Genomic DNA, 22,288 nt, shown 5'->3' with positions numbered 1-22,288 from the left:
AAGCCTTTGCAATGGAAAACTTTTGGCAAACTGAAAACCAAGGCAAGAAACCTGTCTGGGAGCGTGTCTCCCACTTGGGCACGCCCCCTCTTTTCAAGTGCCCAGTGCAACAGGGAGCAACTTCTTGTATACAAGAACAGGATGGATTATACAGCTGAGCTAAGGCACACCAGCCTTCGTGAGCCTCTGAACTTGTGCTTTCTTTCAGAAAGAGCTTGTTCAGGCTGGGCCATAGATTCCTCTAGAAAGTCCACAAGTGGAGAGGCTCTCATAGCCCATTCTTTCTGGGCCCGTGGGAAGCTGGCTAAGGGGCTGTGTCCTGCAGTGCACAGCAGGAACCCTCCTCCTTTCTGCGTGGACACCCCATGGACTTTGTGACCTTCAAGCAGCAGCATCTGAAGCCCATGAGAAGCCTCTTGCAATGGCTGAAGATGTAAAGGTAGGGGCCAAGGTCAGATTCAAGGCTCCATTGAACCTTGACCTAACAGGCTGCAGGGGAGGGGCACAGTAACCCCCTACCTCCAAAGGTTAGGAGGGCCAAAAGCTGGGGTAACCTCCAGATCCTGGTTAGTCTTCAGATAGGACCCCTGTGTACTCTTCCTCCCTGCCTTGGGATATTCAATCCAGTTTCTCAAAACTCTTGAGCACCCACAGAGGCGCCTGGGTGGCTCAGTCGGTTGAGCGTCCGACTTCAGCTCAGGTCATGATCTCGTGGTCCGTGGGTTCGAGCCCCGCGTCGGGCTCTGTGCTGACAACTCAGAGCCTGGAGCCTCCTTCAGATTCTGTGTCTCCCCCTCTCTCTGCCCCTCCCCCGTTCATGCTCTGTCTCTCTCTGTCTCAAAAATAAATAAACATTAAAAAAAAAATTAAAAAAAAACTCTTGAGCACCCACAATGCACAAAGGACCGACTTGGGACGCACAGAAAGAGCACCAGACTAGGATTCAAACAGCTGCCCCATGCTGCCACTTACTTAGCGACCTTGAGCAAGACAGGTCACCTCTGGCACCCTCAGAATGAGGCCACTAATGCCTACCACCCATGCTAATACGCAGGGCTGTTAGGAATACTGATAGAAATAACTGATGGAATTTTGTAAACTGTGGAGGCCTAAAGAATTAATAATAACAAGCACTGTGGGGTTCACAATTACAGTTAGTGCAACCTGAAAAACAGCAAACATTTCCTCCTCTCTTCCAGGGGCCCCTTGCTTCAATGCTACTCAATTGGCAGATGAGTTTGCTCCCTGAGAAAGGGGGAAGACGACACAGACCTGAGTTAGTCAATAGGAGCATCGGGTTAAACTGGCTCAGCTTAAGTATTTGAATCAATAAGTGTCACACTGTTCCAGGGAAAAAAGTGGTCCTGGTCTTTGTAATCACAAAACTGGACTATATGCTGGTAGCGACGTGTGCTTTTCCTCCTATACCAGTGCCTAGTGTTTCGTAGACGCTGAACTACTTCTCAAATGAAGGACAAAGAGAGATGGAGAGAGACCAACAAAACCACAAACACTGAGTCATGGTGGGGGGTACTGGGGGTGGGAATAGATACACGGTTGCTTTCTCTTTACAATTCCACATTGCCAATCTGATTAAATTGATTATTCGTCTAATCGCTGATTCTTTTTTTTTTTTTTCCGCTGTGGAACTGACCAGCTGTCTTATCATGGTCTAGACACAGTCTTAGTGTTATTAGAACATTTAAGGAGTTCTCATGGGTCACACTGCACCCCTGTTGCCGACGGCCAGCATGGGTCACAGGACAGCCTGCCAATGGCCCGCCAGGTGGCCAGGGCGGGACTCCCAGCTCCTGCACCCGGATAGCACGGCCCTCAGTGGGTCTCTTCAGCCTCTCTGACTCAGTTCCCCAGGCTGTGCGGGGCAAACTAAAGATACCGACCTCATCGGTGGGGCTGGAGGGACTGAGCTGAGAGAATGTCTGGAGACTGCTCTACACTGATTCCGACCATGGCGGACCTCAATCAACAGGACAAAGGGTTGAATCACAGTTGAGTAAAGGAAACAAAGCCTTGTTTCTTTTTCCCTGGGGCAGCATGGCAGCATGGATGCCAAGCTGGGATTCAGGGAGCTAAGGCCCAGGTCCAGCCGTGAAGTGAGGACCTTCCACTTTCTCTGACCCGCTCATCTGCCAACAGTGGTGCGGCCCCACGCACATCTATTAATCCCCCTGGCTCTCAGATGTCTGGTTTGCAAACTCCACCTGACACCCATCTGAAGGCAGCAGGGCTATACCAGGAGCCTTGTGTGGCTTCTTCCAGTTCGAAGATCCGAGAGTCTATATGCAGATACAGCTTTCAGCTTTGAATGAGAGCAAGGTGCGGTCTCACAGGAGGAAAGTGGGTATAAAGGAATAATGAGGAACCATTCTTTTTCTCTTCTTCAAAGAGAGAGGCAAGCTTTGAAAAGGAGAGCTTTTCAGGGCTGGGAATTTAGAAATACAGGGGAAGACTCCCAGCCCGTTGGCCAGTGGTTAGCTCCAGGCTCTTGGTTTGCCTGTTAGTGAAGTTTCATTGATCCATGGCTCATTTCACAGACTACAAAATATTTACTCAGTGCCCACTATGTGTGGACACCGTTCTAAGTCTCGGGGTGATGGTGGGGAGTGAAATATACAAATACCCTGCTCGCATGGAGCTTGTGTTCCATGGCCTCATTCATTCATTGAACAAATCTGTGTAAGTGCCAACTATGTGCCCACTAGAGACCCAGAGATGAACAGGAAATCGCCTGGCCTATAAAGATGGACAGGTAAGTGGGCTGTTCACAGTATAACCTGATGGGTGGTACAGTAGAGGTTTCAGGGGACTAGGGACTGAGAATTTCAATAATAATAGCTGTCATGTGTCAAGTGCTCACTGCCCCACACTAAGTGCTCATAAGTATCATGGCATTTCGTCCCAGCCCCAAAACATTCCTATGCGCTGGGGGAGGGGGAGGGGCGGAAACTAAGGCCGGGAGAGAAGAACTCACCCAAGGCCACCAGCCAATAAGGGATGATGCCATGTTGTGAACCCAGGCTGTCTGATCTCAGACATTTGGCTACATAGCAAGATACACCATACAGACTCCTCCCCAGAACATCAGCCAGATTAGACATTTTAATGAGCAAACAACTTAAGCCATAACATCCCAAAGCCCCCATCTTCTACACTGGGGTTTAGGAATTCAGGACTGATCCTTTGGTTGATGTAAAACTGATTTACTCCCAGAACTTATTAGGAAAAAAATATACATATTTCTTTAATACAGAGGCAAGCCAGCTTTAAACCTCAGACCTTTGAGAGCCATAGGTGAATGTAGCAGCACTGACAAATGAAAGCAAGCACTTTGACCTGGAAGGTCGGGACGTGTCTGGCTGGACAGGGTTATTTTTGGTTCAGAGATGACTTTGATGAGTTCCACCTTTGCTCCCTTGTATCAAAAATGGCACCCAGGAGGTGAGGGTGCAACAGTGAAGGGGGGATAAAAAGAAGAGCTTTGCATCAGGAGAAAAGCAGAATTGCAAACAATAAGGAGGAGGGGGAGAGAGGAGACATCTTAGACTTGGAAGCATCTAATTGGACCCTGCATCCTACCAGTTCTGTTTGTTGCCAATAATGGTTCTTCTTCTTTCTTCCTTCCCTTTGGGATCCTGGAGCTCTACAAGGTTCCAGGCACAGCACCTACCTAATTCTCCCTTCCCTATTCCACTTGGCTCAGTGCTTCTCCCAGCCCAGGGGGGACACACCCTCCTGATCTCCACAGCCAAAGCCAAACAAAGCACAGAAACAGGCACATGGTGGCATCCCTGCTCCCTGAGTAGCTGAGCCTCCTAGGATGTCAGAGCAGGAAGGACTTGCTAATCTTCCAGACCAGTGCTTTGCAGACTCTATCTGGCAACAAACAGAATCCCTTTCTCAAATGCATCTTATGCAAAAGTCAAATATACTAAAACAGATGGAAGGGTAGCAGCTCTGGTGAAGTGAGTGTGCAGGGTGGGACGGGAAGCCTCCCCACTTGAATGCCCTTTAGAGAACTTTCAGACCATGAGAGTCCAGTCTGAAGTCAGTGATTCGGTCTAATCCCCTCAGTTTATAGATGACACACTGAGACCATTTTGCCTCCATCCCTTTGAGAAAACATACCAAACATCTTCCTGGTTCATTATGGTTAGTGTGGTCCCCATCAGGCACCTTGATTCTGCTTGTTTTCTTCGGGCCCAAAGTGGTCCCTGGGGCGGCAGGCGAAAATACCCCCACAGCTCAGGATATGATGGTGGTGACTACCTCACAGGCCACAAGGCACAGATGAGCCCTTCCTCCTCCTAGATGCTTTCTTCCATTGACCATGAGGACATTTCTGTTCTTTTTACTGGCTCCTGCTTCTCAGTGTCCTTTGCTGGCTCCTCCTCGGCTTGGCCCACGGAAAGGCCCAGCCCTTGGCCCACCTATCTCTTCTACACTCATTCCCTAGGGGACTTTGTCATGTCTCATGGCTTTAGAAACCATCTATATGCTTCTGACTCCTAAGTTTATACCTGCAAACCCAAGTCTTTCCTGAATGCAGCCATGATTATCCAACCACCTAGCTGACATTTCTACCTAAGGATCTCAAAGCCTCCTTAAGCTTCGCATGTTCCAAACTGGACTCCCAATCTCTCTGCCATCTGCAAACCTGTTCATTCCCCAGGCTTCCCCAGCTCAGTTTATGCAATTCCATCCTTCCAGTTGTTCAGACCAAAAACCCTGCAGGCATCCTTGACTCCTCTCCTTTCCTGACCGCACCCTCCACCCCCCCCCCCCCCACTCCCCTGCAATGTGTCAACAACGTCTTGGTGACTCTTCCTTTTCATTATGACCCCAGTCCAACCACTTCTTAGCCCACCTCCACTACTAACACCCTGGTCTAGTGCACCACCATCTCCTGCCTGGGTTGTTTTAAGAACCTCTATCCGGTGGTCTTCATTTCACTCTTCCTCTTCTACAGCCTGTTTTTCAACCAGCAACCGAAGTGATCCTTTTAAATCATAAGTCAGACCTACAAATCCTTACTGAAAATCCTGTAATGGCTTCCTGTTCACTAAAAGTAAAAGCCAAAGCCTACAATAGCCTATGAGGACCTGCCCAACCTGGCTTTCTATAATTTTCTGCTTTCACTTCTTATTCCTCTTGGCTCACCTACACTTCTCTGCCACAAGGGCTTCTTTGCTACTCTTGCCTCAGGGCCTTTGTACTGGCTGTTCCCCTGCCAACAGCACTCCTTCCTCAGGTACTCACACAGTTTTGTTTTGTTTTGTTGTTTTTTTAGTATTTGCATTACCATTTTTTAATTTTTTAAATTTTTTGTTGTTTATTTTTAACAAAGAGAGAGAGTGCACACAAGCTGGGGAGGGGCAGAAAAAGAGGGAGACAGAGGATCTGAAGCTGGCTCTGTGCTGAGAGGAGAGCCAGATGTGGGGCTCAAACTTATGAACCGTGAGATCATGACCTGATGAAGTCAGATGCTTAACCAATTAGGCCACCCAGGCGCCCTGATACTCACACAAAGTTCTCACCTCCTTCACCTGTCTGCACCAATGTCACCTTCTCAGTGGGGCCACCCTAACCACACTATTTATAATTACAACTCACCATCCCAGCCCTCCCAATCCCCCTCACTCTGATTTACCTTTTCTATGGCAGTTATCACTTTCTAACATCCTATATTTGCTTACTTACGATTGTTTAAGGTCTCCCCCAACTAGAATTCATGGTCTATGAAGGTCTTTGTCTGTCTGTGAACTGATATATGCTAAGTGCTCAGAACCATGCCTCCTACCCAGCAGGCCCTCAACAAATATCTGTCGAATGAATGAATGAATGGAGAAATGATTATTTTGTAGTTTACAGATCGCTATCATAACTGATGATCTTTGAGCCTTGAAACTCTTGGGATTTTTTAGACAAGAAGACAAGTCCAGGGGCTCCTGGGTGGCTCAGTAGGTTAAACGTCCATCTGACCCTTGGTTTCAAGCCCAGGTCATGATCTCATGGTTCTTGGGTTCGAGCCCTGTGTTGGGCTCCACACTGACAATAAATACAGAGCCCGCTTGGGATTCTCTCTCTCTCTCCTTCTCTCTCTCTCTGCCCTACCCCAGCTTGCTCTCTCTCAAAATAAATAATTAAAAAAAAAAAAAAAGCCCAGGGGCACCTGGGTGGCTCAGTCGGTTGAGCCTCCAACTCGGCTCAGGTCATGATCTCACAGTCTGTGAGTTCGAGCCCCGCATCAGGCTCCATGCTAACAGTTCAGAGCCTGGAGCCTGCTTTGGATTCTTTGTCTCCCTCTCTCTCTGACCCTCCCCTGTTCATGCTGTGTTTCCCTCTGTCTCAAAAATAAATAAACATTAAAAAAAAATTAAAAGGAAAAAAGTCCAGAGGGGTTAAATCACTTGCCTGAGACCACACAGCTTGTTCTACAGTGGGCTTCATCCCCTCTTCTGTTTTTAAACCCTTAAGAGGATGGTATTTGACCACACTGGTGCTGATCTCTCCAAAGCCCAGACCCCATCCAGCACTCTCCGCCCTCCCCAAATTCGCACCCAGGCTTGCTGAAGACCGTATCTACAGGCACAGTGCACAGTGTGCTAATTTTTCCCCAGAGGAGCATTTATATACTTTTACTCAAATGAATGCATATCTTGTCTCTAGGGACCATGTGACACAGATAGAAGCTTCCAGGCCAACTTCTGACCCTAAGACCCTCCTCCAGAACACAGGAGGGACACTGATATGCTGCCCCATCCCTGGCCTTCTGTTTACTCACATACCACAACTGGATGTTCGGTAAGGTATGGGGGGGGGGGGGGGGGCGGGACAGACAGGGGAGAGAGACCCTTTGCAATCAAGAGGAGGCTCTCTTTGTTCTTTCTTAACAACTATGGGCTGAAATGTGAGGTTGCTAAGTGCCACTTAATAACTGCTTCTAGCCTCCTGCTGATAAATTTCGTTCAGGCCTAAATTGCAGGAAAAGTTACAGCAGCTAGTTTATTTCTGTCTCATCCATCATACTGTGAATTGTGTTATCTGCTCACGATGGCTCTTTTCACACAGGCCACTGGGAAGCTAAAGGGCAGCAAATCCTAGGCCTTCGGACTCCAGGGCTTACGCCAGTGGCCCCTGGTTCCCAGGCTTCAGGATTTAGACTGAATTATACCACCTGCTTTTCTGGTTCTCCATCTAGCACTGGCAAATTGTGGGACTTTCTGGCTTCCACAACCATGTGAGCTGATTCCCATAACAAATCACCTCATATATAATCTCTATATATCCTATTGGTTCTGTTTCTCAGGAAAGCCCTAATACAGTGATGAACACTCCGTAAATGTTACCTTTTCCCATTAGTAAATTCCAGGCTTTACTGTTTTCCAAAGTGTTGCCTTGTTTGACACTTATGGCAGCATGAATACCAGAACCTAGTATTATCATTATTTCCCATTCTTATAAGAAGAAACAGGTTCAGAGAGGTCAGGGGCCTGTCCCAGGCCACACAGCATATGTAAACCCGGTTAGGCCTGAGCCGAAGAAGCCCTCCTACTTGCTAGAGGGTTCAGGCACCTTCCTGCACCCCCTCCCTTTCGACCACCAGCCCCCACTCTGCAGGCTCCCAGCTGCCCCAAGGGGTTCCACATGCTGAGACCACCAGAGGCTGCAAAATCGCCAGCTTGCTCCCGGTCTGTCGCTCTTTCCTCCACAGCTCTCATGCTAAGGGAAAGGAAAACCCGGAACAGCAAGAGGGTCAGCGGCAGCAGCAGGACCAGGAGGGAAGGAGCCCGGGAGATGGAGAGGGGAAGAGAAAGAGGGGGCGCCCCACACCTGGCCACTCGCTTAGCCTCCCACCCACACCAGTCCGCCCCAGGAATGGGAAGAACAAGCATCTGGAGACTCAGCATCTGGCCTTGAAAATGGCAGCTGCAGAATGGAGAGAGTGGGTGGAGGGGCGGGGTAGGTTTCTAAAGAGAGTGGGGCACACACAGAATTCAGAATTGAGAGAGGAGATTCCCAGCTCCGTTCCTGGCCCCGATGACATGGCTCCAGGGTGGGAAGGTAACCACGAATCTTAACCCCCAATCCCACCCACGATCCCCGGAGGTCTGGTATCCCCAGTCACCCCTGGAGGCACACAGGACGGGCAGCTGGGCCTCCCCAGACTTCACCCCACAGTCTGAGGAGACTCTGTCCTACGACCCTGTGAACCTCTGCCGAGGAGCTACGGTCACGGGCACAGTTTTACATTTGGGTGATTAACTGTGGATAAACTAAACCTACTTCAGGTCTGCAAGCTTCTCAGGGCAGGACCATGTCCATTGTTGCTCACAAGGGTGAGCCCAGGCCCTAGCCCTCAGAGTCAGCAAAGGTAAGGCTGCAAGGGGTAGGAGGGGCAGGAGGCCAAGAAAAGAGGCCAGAGGGGAGGCCGAGGAAAGGAAACGCTGTATCTGTTCCCCAGTACTTGAAATTCTCTGAGGCCATTGAGGGAGGGAGGGAGGGAGGGAGGGAGGGAGGGAGAGAGGGAGAGAGGGAGAGAGAGAGAGAGAGAGAGAGAGAGAGAGAGAGAGATTGATTGGTAATTTGTGTCTGCCTCTGCATGCACATCCTGACTTCTGGGTGGTGCTATGGGCTGGGATTAGGAAGAAACAATGACACAACGCCACCCAAAAGAACCCAGTTAATCCAAGCAGCCTCAACTTCTGACACGAGCATTGTTTTTGTTTTTTTTTTTTTAATTTTTTTTTTCAACGTTTTTTATTTATTTTTGGGACAGAGAGAGACATAGCATGAACGGGGGAGGGGCAGAGAGAGAGGGAGACACAGAATCAGAAACAGGCTCCAGGCTCCGAGCCATCAGCCCAGAGCCTGACGTGGGGCTCGAACTCATGGACCGTGAGATCGTGACCTGGCTGAAGTCGGACGCTTAACCGACTGCGCCACCCAGGCGCCCCTGTTTTTTAAGGTATCAAACTGCCTCTCTGATTTGCTTTTGGATGTTAACCCACTGGGGAGAGGCTAATATGGTTCCGCATGGAGCACGCCTGATCTTCACAGTAAGTAACTGCTTTCGTGGGCTCAGTAGCAAGCGAATGGGAACCTCCCCCATGCTCCTGGACTAGCATTTCTTTTACTGTGATACGCAGAGTAAAAGCTGGAGATGGTATAGCCTGGCTGTAAATTAATCTCCAAAACTGCTGTCAACAACGCAGCTTCTCAGCCCTCTCTGCCCCCAAGGAGCGAGCTGGTCTGCAGGAAGCAATGCATCACAGAGAATAGGAGACGGGCTAAGAATCCAGAAGCCCGGGTACTGGTTCCAGCTCTGCTGTAAGACCTTGTGACGTTGGGCAAGGGGAGTCTCACTCTGAGCCTCAGTTTCCCTACCTGTAAAATTGTGAGGGTTGAATGGAATGCTCCCCAGGAATGCTACCACATGGGTGGGAGAAAGGGAGAATCTGGAGTCCCTCAGACTTGAGCTCAAATCCCCACTCTGCATTCACTGCCTCAGAGACTCTGGGCAAGTTACAAAATGTCTCACAGCCTCAGATTCTTCTTGGGTAGGATGGGGCTGGTAACAATATCTAACTGGCCTTCCCACATTCACCTTTCCCTTCCTTCCTATCTGTTCTCAGTACTGCAGCCTACATGAGCTTCTTAGACCACAAGCCTGATCATAGCGCTGCCCTCCTTAAAACCTTTCAAAGGTTTTCCAGTGTCCTTGGGAAAAGAAGACTCTTTAATCTGGAAGATGGCTTGGTCCAACCTCCACCCAGCTCTCCTCACTTTGTTCTCCCATTCCAGCCATCCTGGCTGCTCTCCTTCTTACCATGCTCCCTTCTGCCACAGGCCCTTTGCACATTCTGCTTGCATCATGGAGTATCTTCTACCTTTTCAACCAAATGGGTCATTCTTCGACTTCACTCAAGCCTCACATCCTCATCGAAGCCTTCCCTTACTCCTGACTACCCCAGGTATCTCTCCTTTGTAGCAAGCATCACAGTTGTATACCTACATGATTATTCATGATGAAAATAATTCACTACAGGCCTGCAAGCTCCATGAGGTCAGGGACCATGTTACTTAACATCTAACATAGTGCCTACAGAAAAAATCATAATGAACATAATAAAACAACACCAACATTTATCAAGCAATTTCTACATGTCAGACACTTCCCTAAGAATTCGCTTTTATTATTATTCTCACCTAACAAAGGGGAAGAATGAGTCACAGGGAGGTTAGGTAACTTGTCTGATATCATACAACCAGTTAAGTGGTCAAACCCCGGAAGCCTGGTTACTGGTAGAGCGTTTGAAGGTTTTTCCTCAATACATGAAGCAGCGTTCAAGAAGCAGAACTTTAAGCAAGGAAGCTGGCACCTCTTAAACATTTGATAATAATAATAATTGCTACCAGACATTAAGTGTTTGTGATACGTCCAATACTACCTATTCTAGGGACTTCTACATGAACTAACTCATCCTCCCGATGACACCGTAAGGACGTACTACCATTATCGTCATTTAACAGATGAGGAAACCCAGGCTCAGAAAGGTTACCTGGCTTTCCCGAGGTCACCAGAGTTTACACCTTGGTCCACTAACTCTAAAATCTGAGAAAACTCCAGCCCTGGGATTCTCAGGGGGGCCAGAACAAATTCTCCATCATGCCACAGATTTCTGCACTCAGTTCTAGTGAGAAGGCCCGCCCTCCTTCTGGCACTGAGTCTACTGACCCAGCTAGGCAGGGTATGGACAGAGCTGTCCCCTGGAGACCACAAAGCCACCCACCGCCCCGAGGCCTCGGCTGAAGAGGCTACACAGCAACCTCACGGGGCAGCCAGGATGGGGAAAACCAGCACGAGCTGAGAAAAGAGCTGGGATCACATATTACATGAAGGGCAATCCTCAACCAGGAGCACCAGCACCAAGGCAAGCTGTGCCTTCCACTCCACACACCCCTTGGGCTGTTCTGGGAGCCCCTCAGAGGCTCATCTTCACCACGGTGCTTGTAGCCCTTCAGAGAGCACAGGTTCTGAAGCCCAAACCCCAACTCTACCCCTCAGTACCTGTGGCAACTCAGCCAGCCACTGAACCTGTCTGAGCCTGGGTTTCCTCCCCAGTAAAACGGGAAGAGGAAACACGCGCTTCACAAGAATGGGGCGAAGACTGCGGGAAGTATTCTGGAACGCCCTGCTAGTACACTACCTGGCCCAGCAAGTGTTAGCCCCTCTGCAAGGGGTGCTGGAGGGGAAGAGACAGGTACGGAATACACTTTTCCGAGGGCACCCACTCGTTTTGGATTCATATTCTTCCCATGCCTAAAAGGTTCATACTGATTCACCATGAATCCACACTACACCCCACTTCCGGATTAGGATGACAGTAACAATAATAATAAACATAAAGCATGATAGGTATAAAGTATTTACTTACCGTGAGACACTGGGAAAGACACTTTGTATACACTGTGTCATTTCTTTTATATTATTTTAATCTTCACAAATATCCTAAGGGGCAGTCCAGAGCCAGACTGCCTGGGTTCAGATCTGACCCAGCCATTTGTGAGCTGTGTCACCTCAGACAGATTCTTGAAACTTTTTGTTCCTCAACTTTCTAATCTAGAATTGTGGTTGGGAATGGCTACCCTGCCAGAGACCATAATTCCCAGCCCCCTCGTTTCTAGGTGAGGCCATGTGACTGAGCTCTGGTCACTGGAATGTGGAAGGAGTTGATATACTCACACCCAGACTGTCCTATAAAAACCTCCTACACTCTTCCACACTCCTGTTGTCCCCGAGCGTGGAAGTTCTGGGGAGGCAAATGTTCCAGAAGGCAGAACCTCCGTCAACTTCTGTGGAACAAAGCACTTCCCTGCCCTGGCATCAACTTTTCTCAACATGAATGAGACGACCACTTTTCTTGTGTTTAGCCACTAAGATGTTATGGTTGATCTGGTCTAACAGCTACCATCACCCTGACTACTAAAGAAATTGGTACCAGAAGTGGGGTGCTTAAATATGTGGTCCTGGCTTAGAAGTCAGATAGTAGAACCTGGGAAACTGGACAGCCTCATGTTGGACAGTGGTAAAATGTTAACTGTCACCTAGGACGACTCAGAGGCAGAAACTGGGCCAACTGAGCCTATAGGCTCTAGAGAAAGATGTTTAGGGGAAAAAAAAATGGTAATAGTTTGCTTTATTGCTCCTGGCTGAGTTTAGCAAGGCATTAATAAGAAAGAGGAGCTGAAAAAGACAATGATTTCTAGACCCCAAACAATAAAAGTAAAGACTGAGAAGACTTTTAAGTGAAACAAATGATCAGATTAAGGGTATAAGCTTCCGCATAAGCCTGATGGCTGCAAGGTAGCTGTCATTAAGGGGAGATAAAGAAAGGTATCCAGGTAAGAAAGTGAAGAAATAATCCAGTTTGATAATTAGCTCTAGGAAATGACTATGGGTGTGGCTATCGGCACATTCGATGTCACTGATGAAAATCCTACTAAGTTGTTAAGAGAACTGCATTGGCAACATCTCTAAGCGTGCATTTTAAAAATCTTTTACCGTTACAGCATTAAAACAATCCTTGGGCCCCTAGAAGTTCAAGGGCAGGAAGGAACTAGGTTACAAAAGATTTAGAGCTTCAGGTTGGTCATACCCCTCAGGACCTGCTTCAGGAAGGGCCAAGAAAAAAAAAATGGACAGACAATCCTCCCACCACAAGGCAGAGCCAGGAGCATGGAGAACAAGAAACCAGGAAATTTCTCCCGGAAGCAGACTCAGGGCTTAAGCAAGGAACATCACCCATTTCCAGGGCACAACTACACAGTCCCTGCTTGCCAAGGTTTCAGAAGAACTAACCCAGTGACCTGTGTGTGTCTTCCACTACTGCTTTTTCTTAATGGGAATTTTACTGCGGCTACCCTGCCCTTTCCAATGTGGAAATATGGATGCAGAGGGGCAGATAACATGTCTCTGTTGGCTCATGGCTCCCTGGACCATGAGAAGCCATACACAATCCAATGGCTAGAACTCAGCTTCACCCAAAGATCCTCAACTTTCCTCTGCAAGCAATGACTGCACAGAATGTTAGTGTCCTCCCTTGGGAAGGGGAACATGTTTTAAGTGAGAGAAGAAGGATACACACAGATATTTGGTGGCTGGAGAAACCCTGGCACATCTGGCCAAGGATATATAAGCACAAACGATGGAGATCCCTTTCAGGCTTAGCCCGTAACACCTTTCGTAAGATCTCTACTCTCTCCTTTCTCTACCTATTGGCTAGATGAATGTCCAAGTATGGCCCTGAAGGCCACATACTAAAAGGTAAAGAAAGCCAAACACATCAATCTTGGTACCTAACTGACCCTCCTTCTCCTCCCCCATCACTCCTCTCCCAATCAGACTTTAGCAAGTAAGAAACAACCTTCTATTATGTTAAATTCCTGAGATTTGGGGGTTGTCTTTTATAACAGCGAATGTGATTATAATGATTATAATAAAGAGAAACCATGCCTGGCATGTAATAAGCACTACATAACTGTAGCTATTATTAGAATACCCATTTTACTGATAGGAAAGCTTGCAAGTTATGGGTGTGCCTGACTTCGAAGTCAGACCTCTCGGTAGACGATAATCAGAGCAATTTTAGAGGTGATTTTGGTGCCTGGCTCAAGGTCACTAATCATGATAGACCCAGAATTGGAGGCCTTCCTCCTATTCAAAAGCCATCAGCATGCGGCTCCTGACACCAGGTCTCCGGGTTGATCCCTCCTCATTTTATTTTGCTGTTATTTTTATTTTCTGTTCCATGAAACACCCTACTTGCAAATGCCCCAGCACTGAACTGGCAAGTCTGCATAGGAAACCAAATAACCCTCCACTGACCCAAATTCCAAGTTTTCATTTACATTCAGCTAGTTAATTAAAAACGTGCTCTGTGAGCACAGACGCTGCCGTGGCTGACTCTTGAGATAGTTTTGCTATTCTTTGGAAGAAGCTAGGTTTCTTCTGTGACATTTTTGTCCAGCACAGCAACACTGCACCATGGAACAGCATGACCAGATAGGGGACAGGAAAACTGCTGAGTAAGCCATTTAGTGCACAACAGAATCTAAGGGGGCAACGGCGAAGAAAAAGACCTGAAAACCATCCTACCCACCAAGCCAGTGTTGCCGGGGCTGGGGCCCATGTTAATTAATGTTTATAAAGTGATTTGGGATTCTTGAATGAAAGAGACTATTCAAAATCAGCAGCCTGAATAATCAGTTTTTTAAGGAAGCCATTATTGCTAAGTGCCTACTATGTGACAGGTGTTTTCACATACTTGATCTGATTTAATCCTTTAATCACTGTATGTGGTAGATTTGGATTTTCTTCCCTTTTTTTTAATGCCTTTTTTGTTTGTTTTGGTAATCCTCACTGTGCAGATGAGAAAACCAAATTCAGCAAAATTAAGTCATTTGCTGGAAAGCAGCAGAGCTGATATACAAGGCTAAGTCTTTCCCAGTATAAAGTCTTTATCCCTTTCATCACACCACACTGCCTCTTCCAGTCTTCCCTTCAAACTCTCTCTGCATTACAACAAAATTTCAGTCAAGGACGTCTATCTTTTTTTTCTTAATGTCTTTGTTGTTTGTTTGTTCGTTTTTACTAAAGTACATTTTAAAATATAGTGAAACACACATTCTTAAGTTTACAATGCAATGCTATTTCAACAAATGCATATACCTCTGAACTCTATTACCTGGAAAGTTCCCTAGCACTTCACTAAGCATGCCTTTTTAAAAATAATACAGCTTATTTAAAAATACAGCTTATTTAAAAATAAGGGGTGCCTAGGTGGTTCAGTTGGTTAAGCAGCAGACTTTGGCTCAGGTCACAATCTCACCATTTGTGGGTTCGAGCCTCGCATCGGGCTCTGTGTTGACAGCTCAGAGCCTGGCGCCTGCTTCGGATTCTGTGTCTTCCTCTCTCTCTGCCCCTCCCCTGCTCACACTCTCTCTCTCTCTCTCAAAATAATAAACAAACATTAAAAAAATAAAAAATTCAGCAAATAAAATAAGCTACTTTCTTTTGACCAAAACAATCTTTTTGTGACCTTGGCAGTGGGGGCTGAGCCCATGGAGCCAATCCGTGAGATGGGTGCAATGAATTATTTGACTTTGGGAATTTTGGGAAGGGGGATCCAAGTAAAATCCTGTACCTTGCTGGCTCTGTCCACACCAGAGAGGAGTTCATTTGGATGAGATAAAGATGTGTGATACCACTGTGCCTGGATTATCACAACTACCATGACCATTTTGGCCCCTACCATGTGTCAGGCACCAGAGTGTAATGCCTTTATACACGTAATCTCATTTAATCCTAATGATTACCTCTATTTTACAGCTGAAGAAAATGGGGCTCAGAGAGGTTAGGTAACATGCCTAAGAACACACGGCTAGAACAGGACAGCCTTGAAATTCAAATCCAGGAAGTCTGACTTCAGAGGCCTTTAGAGAGTTGATTATAGATGCTGATGGGTAAACTTTAAATCCCAAAGATTTAATGGGCCTCTTACATTCATTCAACAAATAGTACTCAGCATCTGCTAATGGGCCTCTTACATTCATTCAACAAATAGTACTCAGCATCTGCTATATGCTAGGTGTTAACAGACATCTAATAAGCTCCAGCTGTGTACCAGGTGCTCCCTTAGACTTTGGTAGAGATTATAAAAATGTAATAATCTAGTACGGCCCAGTTCAGTTTGAAAGAAACAACAAGAATAATGTGTTGGGACAGAAAGACTGTCAAGCTGTAAAGGGTCTCTGTTCAACTGGGTTGGATGGCCTAAGAGCAAAACAGTTAGGTTCCTTGTGCCTCAGTTCCTCCTCTGTATAATGGGGATAACAGCAGTAGCTTTTCAAGGGAATGGTGAAGATCAAATGGGTCATCTGAATAGCGCTGGATATATGTTGGCCGTTATTACCTGTGTACTGCATATTTGCGCAGTCCTTAAGTTTACTAACAGCTCAATAAATATTGACGAATAAATGAATTCACAAATGAAATAAGTGATGCTGCGGAGTTAAAGGGGGAAAAAATCGATCATGTGAGGACTGGGCTCCTTAATAAGGCCGGCAGAGCAGAAAGACTGCCATGCAAAACAGTTTAATAGGTTTGATGTTTAATGTATGTTTCAGATACCTAAGAAATTAATTGCTCATTCCTTTCTCTTCTGCATAAATGACCTGCCATTTTGAACAAGCTCAAAGAAAAGAGATAGATCACAGTGAAATTACAGTATATCTCATACTAAGAAATGGCTGAAGGGGCCCTGACACCCAGGAGTTAAACTCTGTGGTGTGGTAAACGCCAGGATGGCTGCAAACCCCAATCACCACACACTCACCCTGCCCAAAACCAACTCTGTGGTCTTCTCCTTCCTTAAATTATACTCACTCTGAAAAGGATAAACACAAACACTGTCTTTAAAAGATGTTAAAGATCATAAAAGTAAAACCAATTTGAAAAAAATTTAGAGGTTACTAATACAGACAGAGCTACAGGACGCCCTTATTTTACAGATGAAGAAACTTGAGGCCCAAGAAGGAGAGTCAGCTAAAGTCTTAACTTCAAGAGAATGGCAAAGACGCGGGGTGGAGCAGGTTGCCCAGATTCCCAGATCCCAAGACTGGCGCCCCCTAAGGGGAATGCTCCTTACTCGGAAGGAAACACTGTGAGAGATTACTAAAAGGAAGGTCCAGTCCCAGCAGGGGGCTAAAGGTTTGGTGGGCCAGTAAGAATTAAGGATGATTGTAATGGGAGAGGTACGATCAGGGGAGGTGGGCGCACCTGGTGGGAGGAAAATTAAGCCCTTCTGTGGTTTGTTTTTTTTTTTTTTGGGGGGGGGGGGTAGAGTTCCATACACAGAGCAGTCCAGTCCACAGGTCCCGGGGTTTTCAGGCGAATCCTCCCCCTTCTGAAGAAGCTTATGCAAAGACCAATCAATAATAACCTTCTCCTGCAGGTTTCCGCCTCGGTCAGGATTTCATGTGTGTTTGGGGGGGAGGTAAGGGGGAGCCTCTGCGCCCTCGACTGGCAGCAGAGTGGGAAGGGCTCTGGCCAGGAGATCCTCGAGAGTCTCCAGATCAACGCGGAAGTCGCGATCCCGCCCCTCCCCCACCCCCACGCCCACTTTGCTCCTTCCCTCTCCTCCCCCAACGATGATCAAAACCAGGTGAAAGGACCGAGAGCTGGAGGGCCAGTTTCCAAAGGGCTTTTGCTGGAGCCCCGCGCGCCTGCCCTCTCCTGCGCACACTCACAGACACATTTAACATACACACGCACACACTCACAAGCACACACTTGGCACCCCCAGAGGCCGGGCCGCGCCCGCCGCATCTTTCCTTCAGCCCCCGGGAAACCGACAGGCAGCAACATGAATGAAATCTACCCAGAAAGACTGCATTTCAGCTCCAACCACGCAATCTCCGGCCAAACCACCGAATATGTAGCAAAGTTTTATTTCGCTTTTAGAGTCTCCAGTTACGCTTCTACCATTTCCTGTGGAAAACTGAAGCTTTGAAGTGTCTAGCTCTGGCTTTCGCAGACAGGCAGGACCGCCAGCTCGAGCTCTCGAAAACAAGAGCCCCCAGCCCCACCCCCTCCACCGCCAGAACTGCAGGTTCAAACCCACCCAGCTCCCGCCTCCAAAACGGGGGTTGTGGGAGGGGATGACCGAACCTGCTGGAAACGACGCCCTAAACTGACAGCCCCCTGCAGAACCCCGCCCCACTCCCATCCTGCCCGGGTCTCGAGTGGCGCTCCTTAAGGCAAGTGGTGACAGCTGCAGCTCCCCGCCACAGGGAACGGAGAGAGGCAGGAGCTGGAAGGTCGGATATTGAGGAAGGGGGTGTCCGTCGAGCAGCACCCACCAGCTGTGCGCTCTAGCCTCCAAAAACTGCCCCGGGAAAACTTGGGACCTAGAAGTCTTCCCGCTCGACCCTCTCACCACACACACCTCTCCCCCACTGTTTCTAGGCCAAGCGGTCTCTCCACTGTTCTGCCTTGACGGCCGCGGGGCCTCTCCTACACCCGCGCCCAGATAGGGTCCCGGAGGGCGCAGGGAAGTATGAGAACTGGGCGGCAGTAGGAGGAATGCACCTCTTCCGTAATTCCAAGCAGCCAAAGTCCTGCGCCCGAGAATTTGGCATCTTCAAGGTCAAAAACAAAACAAAACAAAGCACAGGGCTATGGCAGAAATACGTACTAGGGGCAAATGATCAAACCTGTGCCCCCACATGGTGATGGGTTCTTCCCACAGTCAGCAGGCGGCAGCCGCCGCCCCGCCCTGCAGTAGGGGCAGAACTGTGCTCTCCGGCACTTCGGAACCTTAGGAGCCGCGCGCGTAAAGTACGCGGATTCCGAGCGCGGGGGTGAACAGACGAGTTTCGGGCCGCCTCCAGCTCTGCGGTCCTCTCAGAGGCCTGGGACAGCAGTGGGTGGCCAGAACGACGCGGGGGGGAGGGTGCGAGGCAAACTTGCAACCGGAGTTGGAGGGGTTGGGTGGGAGGAGGTGGCACCCGCGCGGCCACTTACCGCTGGCATTCTTCCCGCAGATGAGGTGCTGGTAGGGCTGCAGGAGCCCCCAGATCTCGGAGTCGTTGTTGACTGTGTGCTCCAGCGTTTCCACGGTGAACCTGGGCGCCTCGTGGAGTGCGTGGTGGTGGTGATGGTGGTGGTTGGCGGCTGCTGCCGGTGGGGCTGCGGCGGCAGCAGCGGCGGCCGGCGGGGCGCAACAGCTGCTGCCCCCGCTGGCGCTGCTGGCTGCGCTGCAGGCGCCGCCGCTCGCCGCTCCCCCTCCCGGCGCCTCCCGCTCCTTATCCGCCGCGGGGGCCGTGCCGGGGCCCGAGCTCGGGCCTGGGCCGGAGCTGGAGCCCGGGCCAGGGCCGCTGCAGCTCCGGGGCAGTCCGGAGGCCACGACCCTCAAGTAGATGTCCCGGAAGAGGCTCTCCATACAGGCTGTCAGGTAGATGGCGGCGTGTTCGTGGATGCGCAGCGCCACGCGGCTGTCCACCATCCAGCGGTACACGCGGCCCACAGAAAAGGTGAGGCCGCATCGCGCAGACTTGCCGCGGCCCAGGCGATCGCCGCCGGCACTGCTCATGTTGTAGAGGGACAGCGCGGCCAGCGCGGCCGCCGTGCAGTGCGCCGCCAGGCCCCAGGACAGCACGATCTCCATGGCGCTCTGGATCTCGTACTTGGTGCACTTAGCGAAGCGCAGGCTCAGGCGCTGCGCCTCTTTGGCGATGCGTACCAGCGCCCGGCTCACCAGCGTCGACAGCTTGGCCAGCGCGTCTTTGGGCAGGCCGCCGGGGGCCGCCGGGCCTGCCCGGGGATCCCGCGAGCGCAGCAGCAGCGCCTCCAGCTCCTGGAGGGTCCAGGGGACCTCGTCGAGGTCCGGCAGCAGCCGCGAACAGTGCTGGCCGGCGCAGTCCAGCCCCTCGGAGTCTTCCACCAGGGCAGTGTTGACAGTGTCAAAGCTGTTGTGCCGGCTGTGCATGGAGTCAGCTAGAGGCGGCCAGCAGCTCCCGCCATACGGAGACGCCGGGTGCGAGTCGGAACAGCACAGGGACAAGTTGGAGGAGCGCACCGAGTCCGCCGCGCCACCATAACCCGAGTCCAGCGTCAGATCCTCCAGGGTCCGCACCACAGGCTTCTTACCTCTCCTGGCCATCGCTGCGCCACTTCATGCTGCGGCCGCCAGGGAAGGAGCAGCGAGAGCAGCGGGAGCCGGCGCGCGGGGAGAGCCGAGTCCGCGCTGCTTCGGTTCACTTTTCCACCAGCCGCTACTACCAAGTGTTACTACTTTCGGCTGCTTCCCCGGGCCGCCGCCGCCGCCGCCGCCGCTGGTAGACACCGGGCAGACCCCGAAGTCATCTTCCAGAGCCCGGGCGGGAGCTGGGGCGCACTGGGGAGCGAGCGAGGTCGGGAGGAAAGCTCACGCCGGGACTCGCCCCTTTCTTCCAAAATAAAATAAAAAGTGTCTGACCCGCTCCTCCCTGGGCCCTGCTGAGCGCAGAAGCCGCCGGACGCCGGCCTCAGTGTTCGTAGGACGGAAATGGACTCAGATGCCGCCGCAGCAGCAGCTCTGCCGGCAGCTGGCTCCGGGGTCCAGGCTCCCGGTTCCCGGCTCCCGGCTTCGGGCTCCCGGCCCGAGGTTCGCTAGAGCGCCAGCCGGCCCTGCACTGAAGCGCAGCAGTTACCGCGGCGGCTGCAAACCCTGCCGAACCCCGCAACACCCTGGCAGCCAGCAGGGCGGGCGTATGTAAAGCAGGCCCGGCGGAGAGCCAATGGGATTAGAGGATGCTAATTATCTCGCCTTTTTTTTTTTTTTTTTTAATTCCTCTGCTCCACGTAGCCCCGCCCCTCACACACGCCCCCGGCGGTGACCAAGGCTGCAGGAAGTAGGGGGCAGCTGCACGGCAATTACCGGGGGTCTGTGGGAACGAACAGCCGCGGATACTGTCCCTCTGCTGCTGTCCCTGCCCCTCAGTCTCCTGGCTTTGGTACCAGGACGGGAGGGTGGTAGGTTGGGCAGGTGACCCCCACCCACCGAGGTGTGCTACCCGCCAGTGGTTCACAAAGTGTCTGCCTGGGGTCACTTCCTGCCCCTGAGTTTCGGATTTCACTTTGTTTTTTTTCTTTCCTACGCAAAGCCTGTTTTTTTCTTCCTCTACCCTTCCCCCACCTTTGGGTCCCCATACCAATTAATGCGGCCCTCTTTCAGCCCTAGTTCGCCTCAACGTGGAGGGAAGGTTAGAAACAGGGCCAGCTAGCTGAGAGGCCAGGGCGATGGATACCACTAGAAGGCTGAATCTCAGGACCTGAGCCACCTGCCACCAGGGCACATGAACTAGGTTCTTTTCAATAGCCAGAAGGACGACCCTGCGCCCATCCTTCAAAGGCCCGGGTGGTGGTCGGCTGGAGGGAAGGCTCCAGTCCCACTTTGCCATCATGGTGCATGTAGTTCCAGACAGCTCAGCCTTAAAAGGGTAAATTTGCACGGATGAGAGGTTTGTTTTTTGACTAAAGAAAGATATCACATGTATGCATGACTTAGCTGCAATTGTATCAAATGTCATGGGCTTGTTTATTTGTCTCCACCCACCAGGGCAGAATTGATACCCTTCCCACCAGGGGATTCCCAGCTCCCACACAATGTCTCTGCCTGAGGTTCAGGACCGTCTTCCTTCAGCTTAGAAGTCCCCTCCTACAGAAAGGTAGTCCAGATCCCCCAGTACCCACCTGGGGACTTCACCTGCCTACCCCCATTCTGAAGCTGTTGATTTCTGGGCCCTTTTAACACTAGGTGGTTACAATATGATAATGTTTCTAGATTGCACACTGGCCAAGGGGTTCACTGTGCATAGGCCTGTCACAAAACAGTCACTCAGTAAATGTGTGCTGTAAATGGGTGGATAAAGGAAGGAAGGACATGCGTTCGAACTGTTGGTTCAAATGGACTTTCCCAGATAACCCCATAGATCGTCTGATGTTTCTCCTATCGATCATCCCCAATCCACTCATCCCTTCACCCCCAACAAACCACTACCCTCTGTAGCTACCATCATAGTACATGAGTACATATACTCATCACTTTTCACTTTGACTATTATAATGTTCTACCGCCTGTTCTTCTCTCCTGCCTCTTCCTTCTCCAAACCATCCAGTCCAGGATCTTCCAAAAGCCCATTTCTGACCTTGTCATTCCTTTCTTGAAAAAAAAAAAAATTCAAAGGCTCCCCATTGCCTTCCAGATAAATAAAGTTTGTACCAATTAGCTGGCCTTCAGGGATCTCTCCACTCTGTTTCCAGACTCTCTTTCCATAAAATTCCAAACCTTCTATAAAGGATTATGATGATTTTATGTGTCTGTCAACTTGAGCAGCCCACAGGTGCCCAGTTTAAACATTGTTTCTGGGTACGTCTCTGAGGGTCTTTCCAGATGAGATCAGAATTTGAATCTGTGGACTCAGTAAAGTAGATTGCTCTCCCCAATGTGGTTGAGGATCGTCCAATCCAAATAGAAGAAAAGGTAGAGGAAAGAGGAATTCACTACTTTCCCCCCCACCTCCTTGATGGAGCTGGGACGTACATTCTTCAGCCCTCAGACAGGGATTTACACCATTGGCTCCCCTGGTTCTCAGGTCTTTGAACCTGGACTGAACACCACCAGCTTTCCTGGGTCTCTAGCTCACAAACGTCAGGCTGTGGGACTTC

At 49.9% G+C, this 22,288-nt stretch overlaps 1 protein-coding gene across 2 annotated transcripts in view; it reads right to left on the bottom strand.

Moving 5' to 3' along the window:
* Window positions 1-20,316, bottom strand: part of ABTB3 (ankyrin repeat and BTB domain containing 3) — a 315,532-nt gene extending 295,216 nt beyond the window's left edge. For both annotated transcript variants that reach the window (XM_078449506.2, XM_078449507.2), the window contains exon 1: window positions 18,605-20,316. In XM_078449506.2, the coding sequence (XP_078305632.1) occupies window positions 18,605-19,742 (1,138 nt within the window). In that variant the 5' untranslated portion in view covers window positions 19,743-20,316. The remainder of the gene's footprint in view (window positions 1-18,604) is intronic.
* Between the last annotated feature and the right edge of the window lie 1,972 nt (window positions 20,317-22,288).

This window comes from Panthera onca, chromosome B4, assembly GCF_046562875.1.
Source record: "Panthera onca isolate mPanOnc1 chromosome B4, mPanOnc1 haplotype 2, whole genome shotgun sequence".
In the NCBI taxonomy this organism is placed as follows: domain Eukaryota; kingdom Metazoa; phylum Chordata; class Mammalia; order Carnivora; family Felidae; genus Panthera; species Panthera onca.
This window is presented reverse-complemented; position numbering and strand designations above follow the sequence as displayed.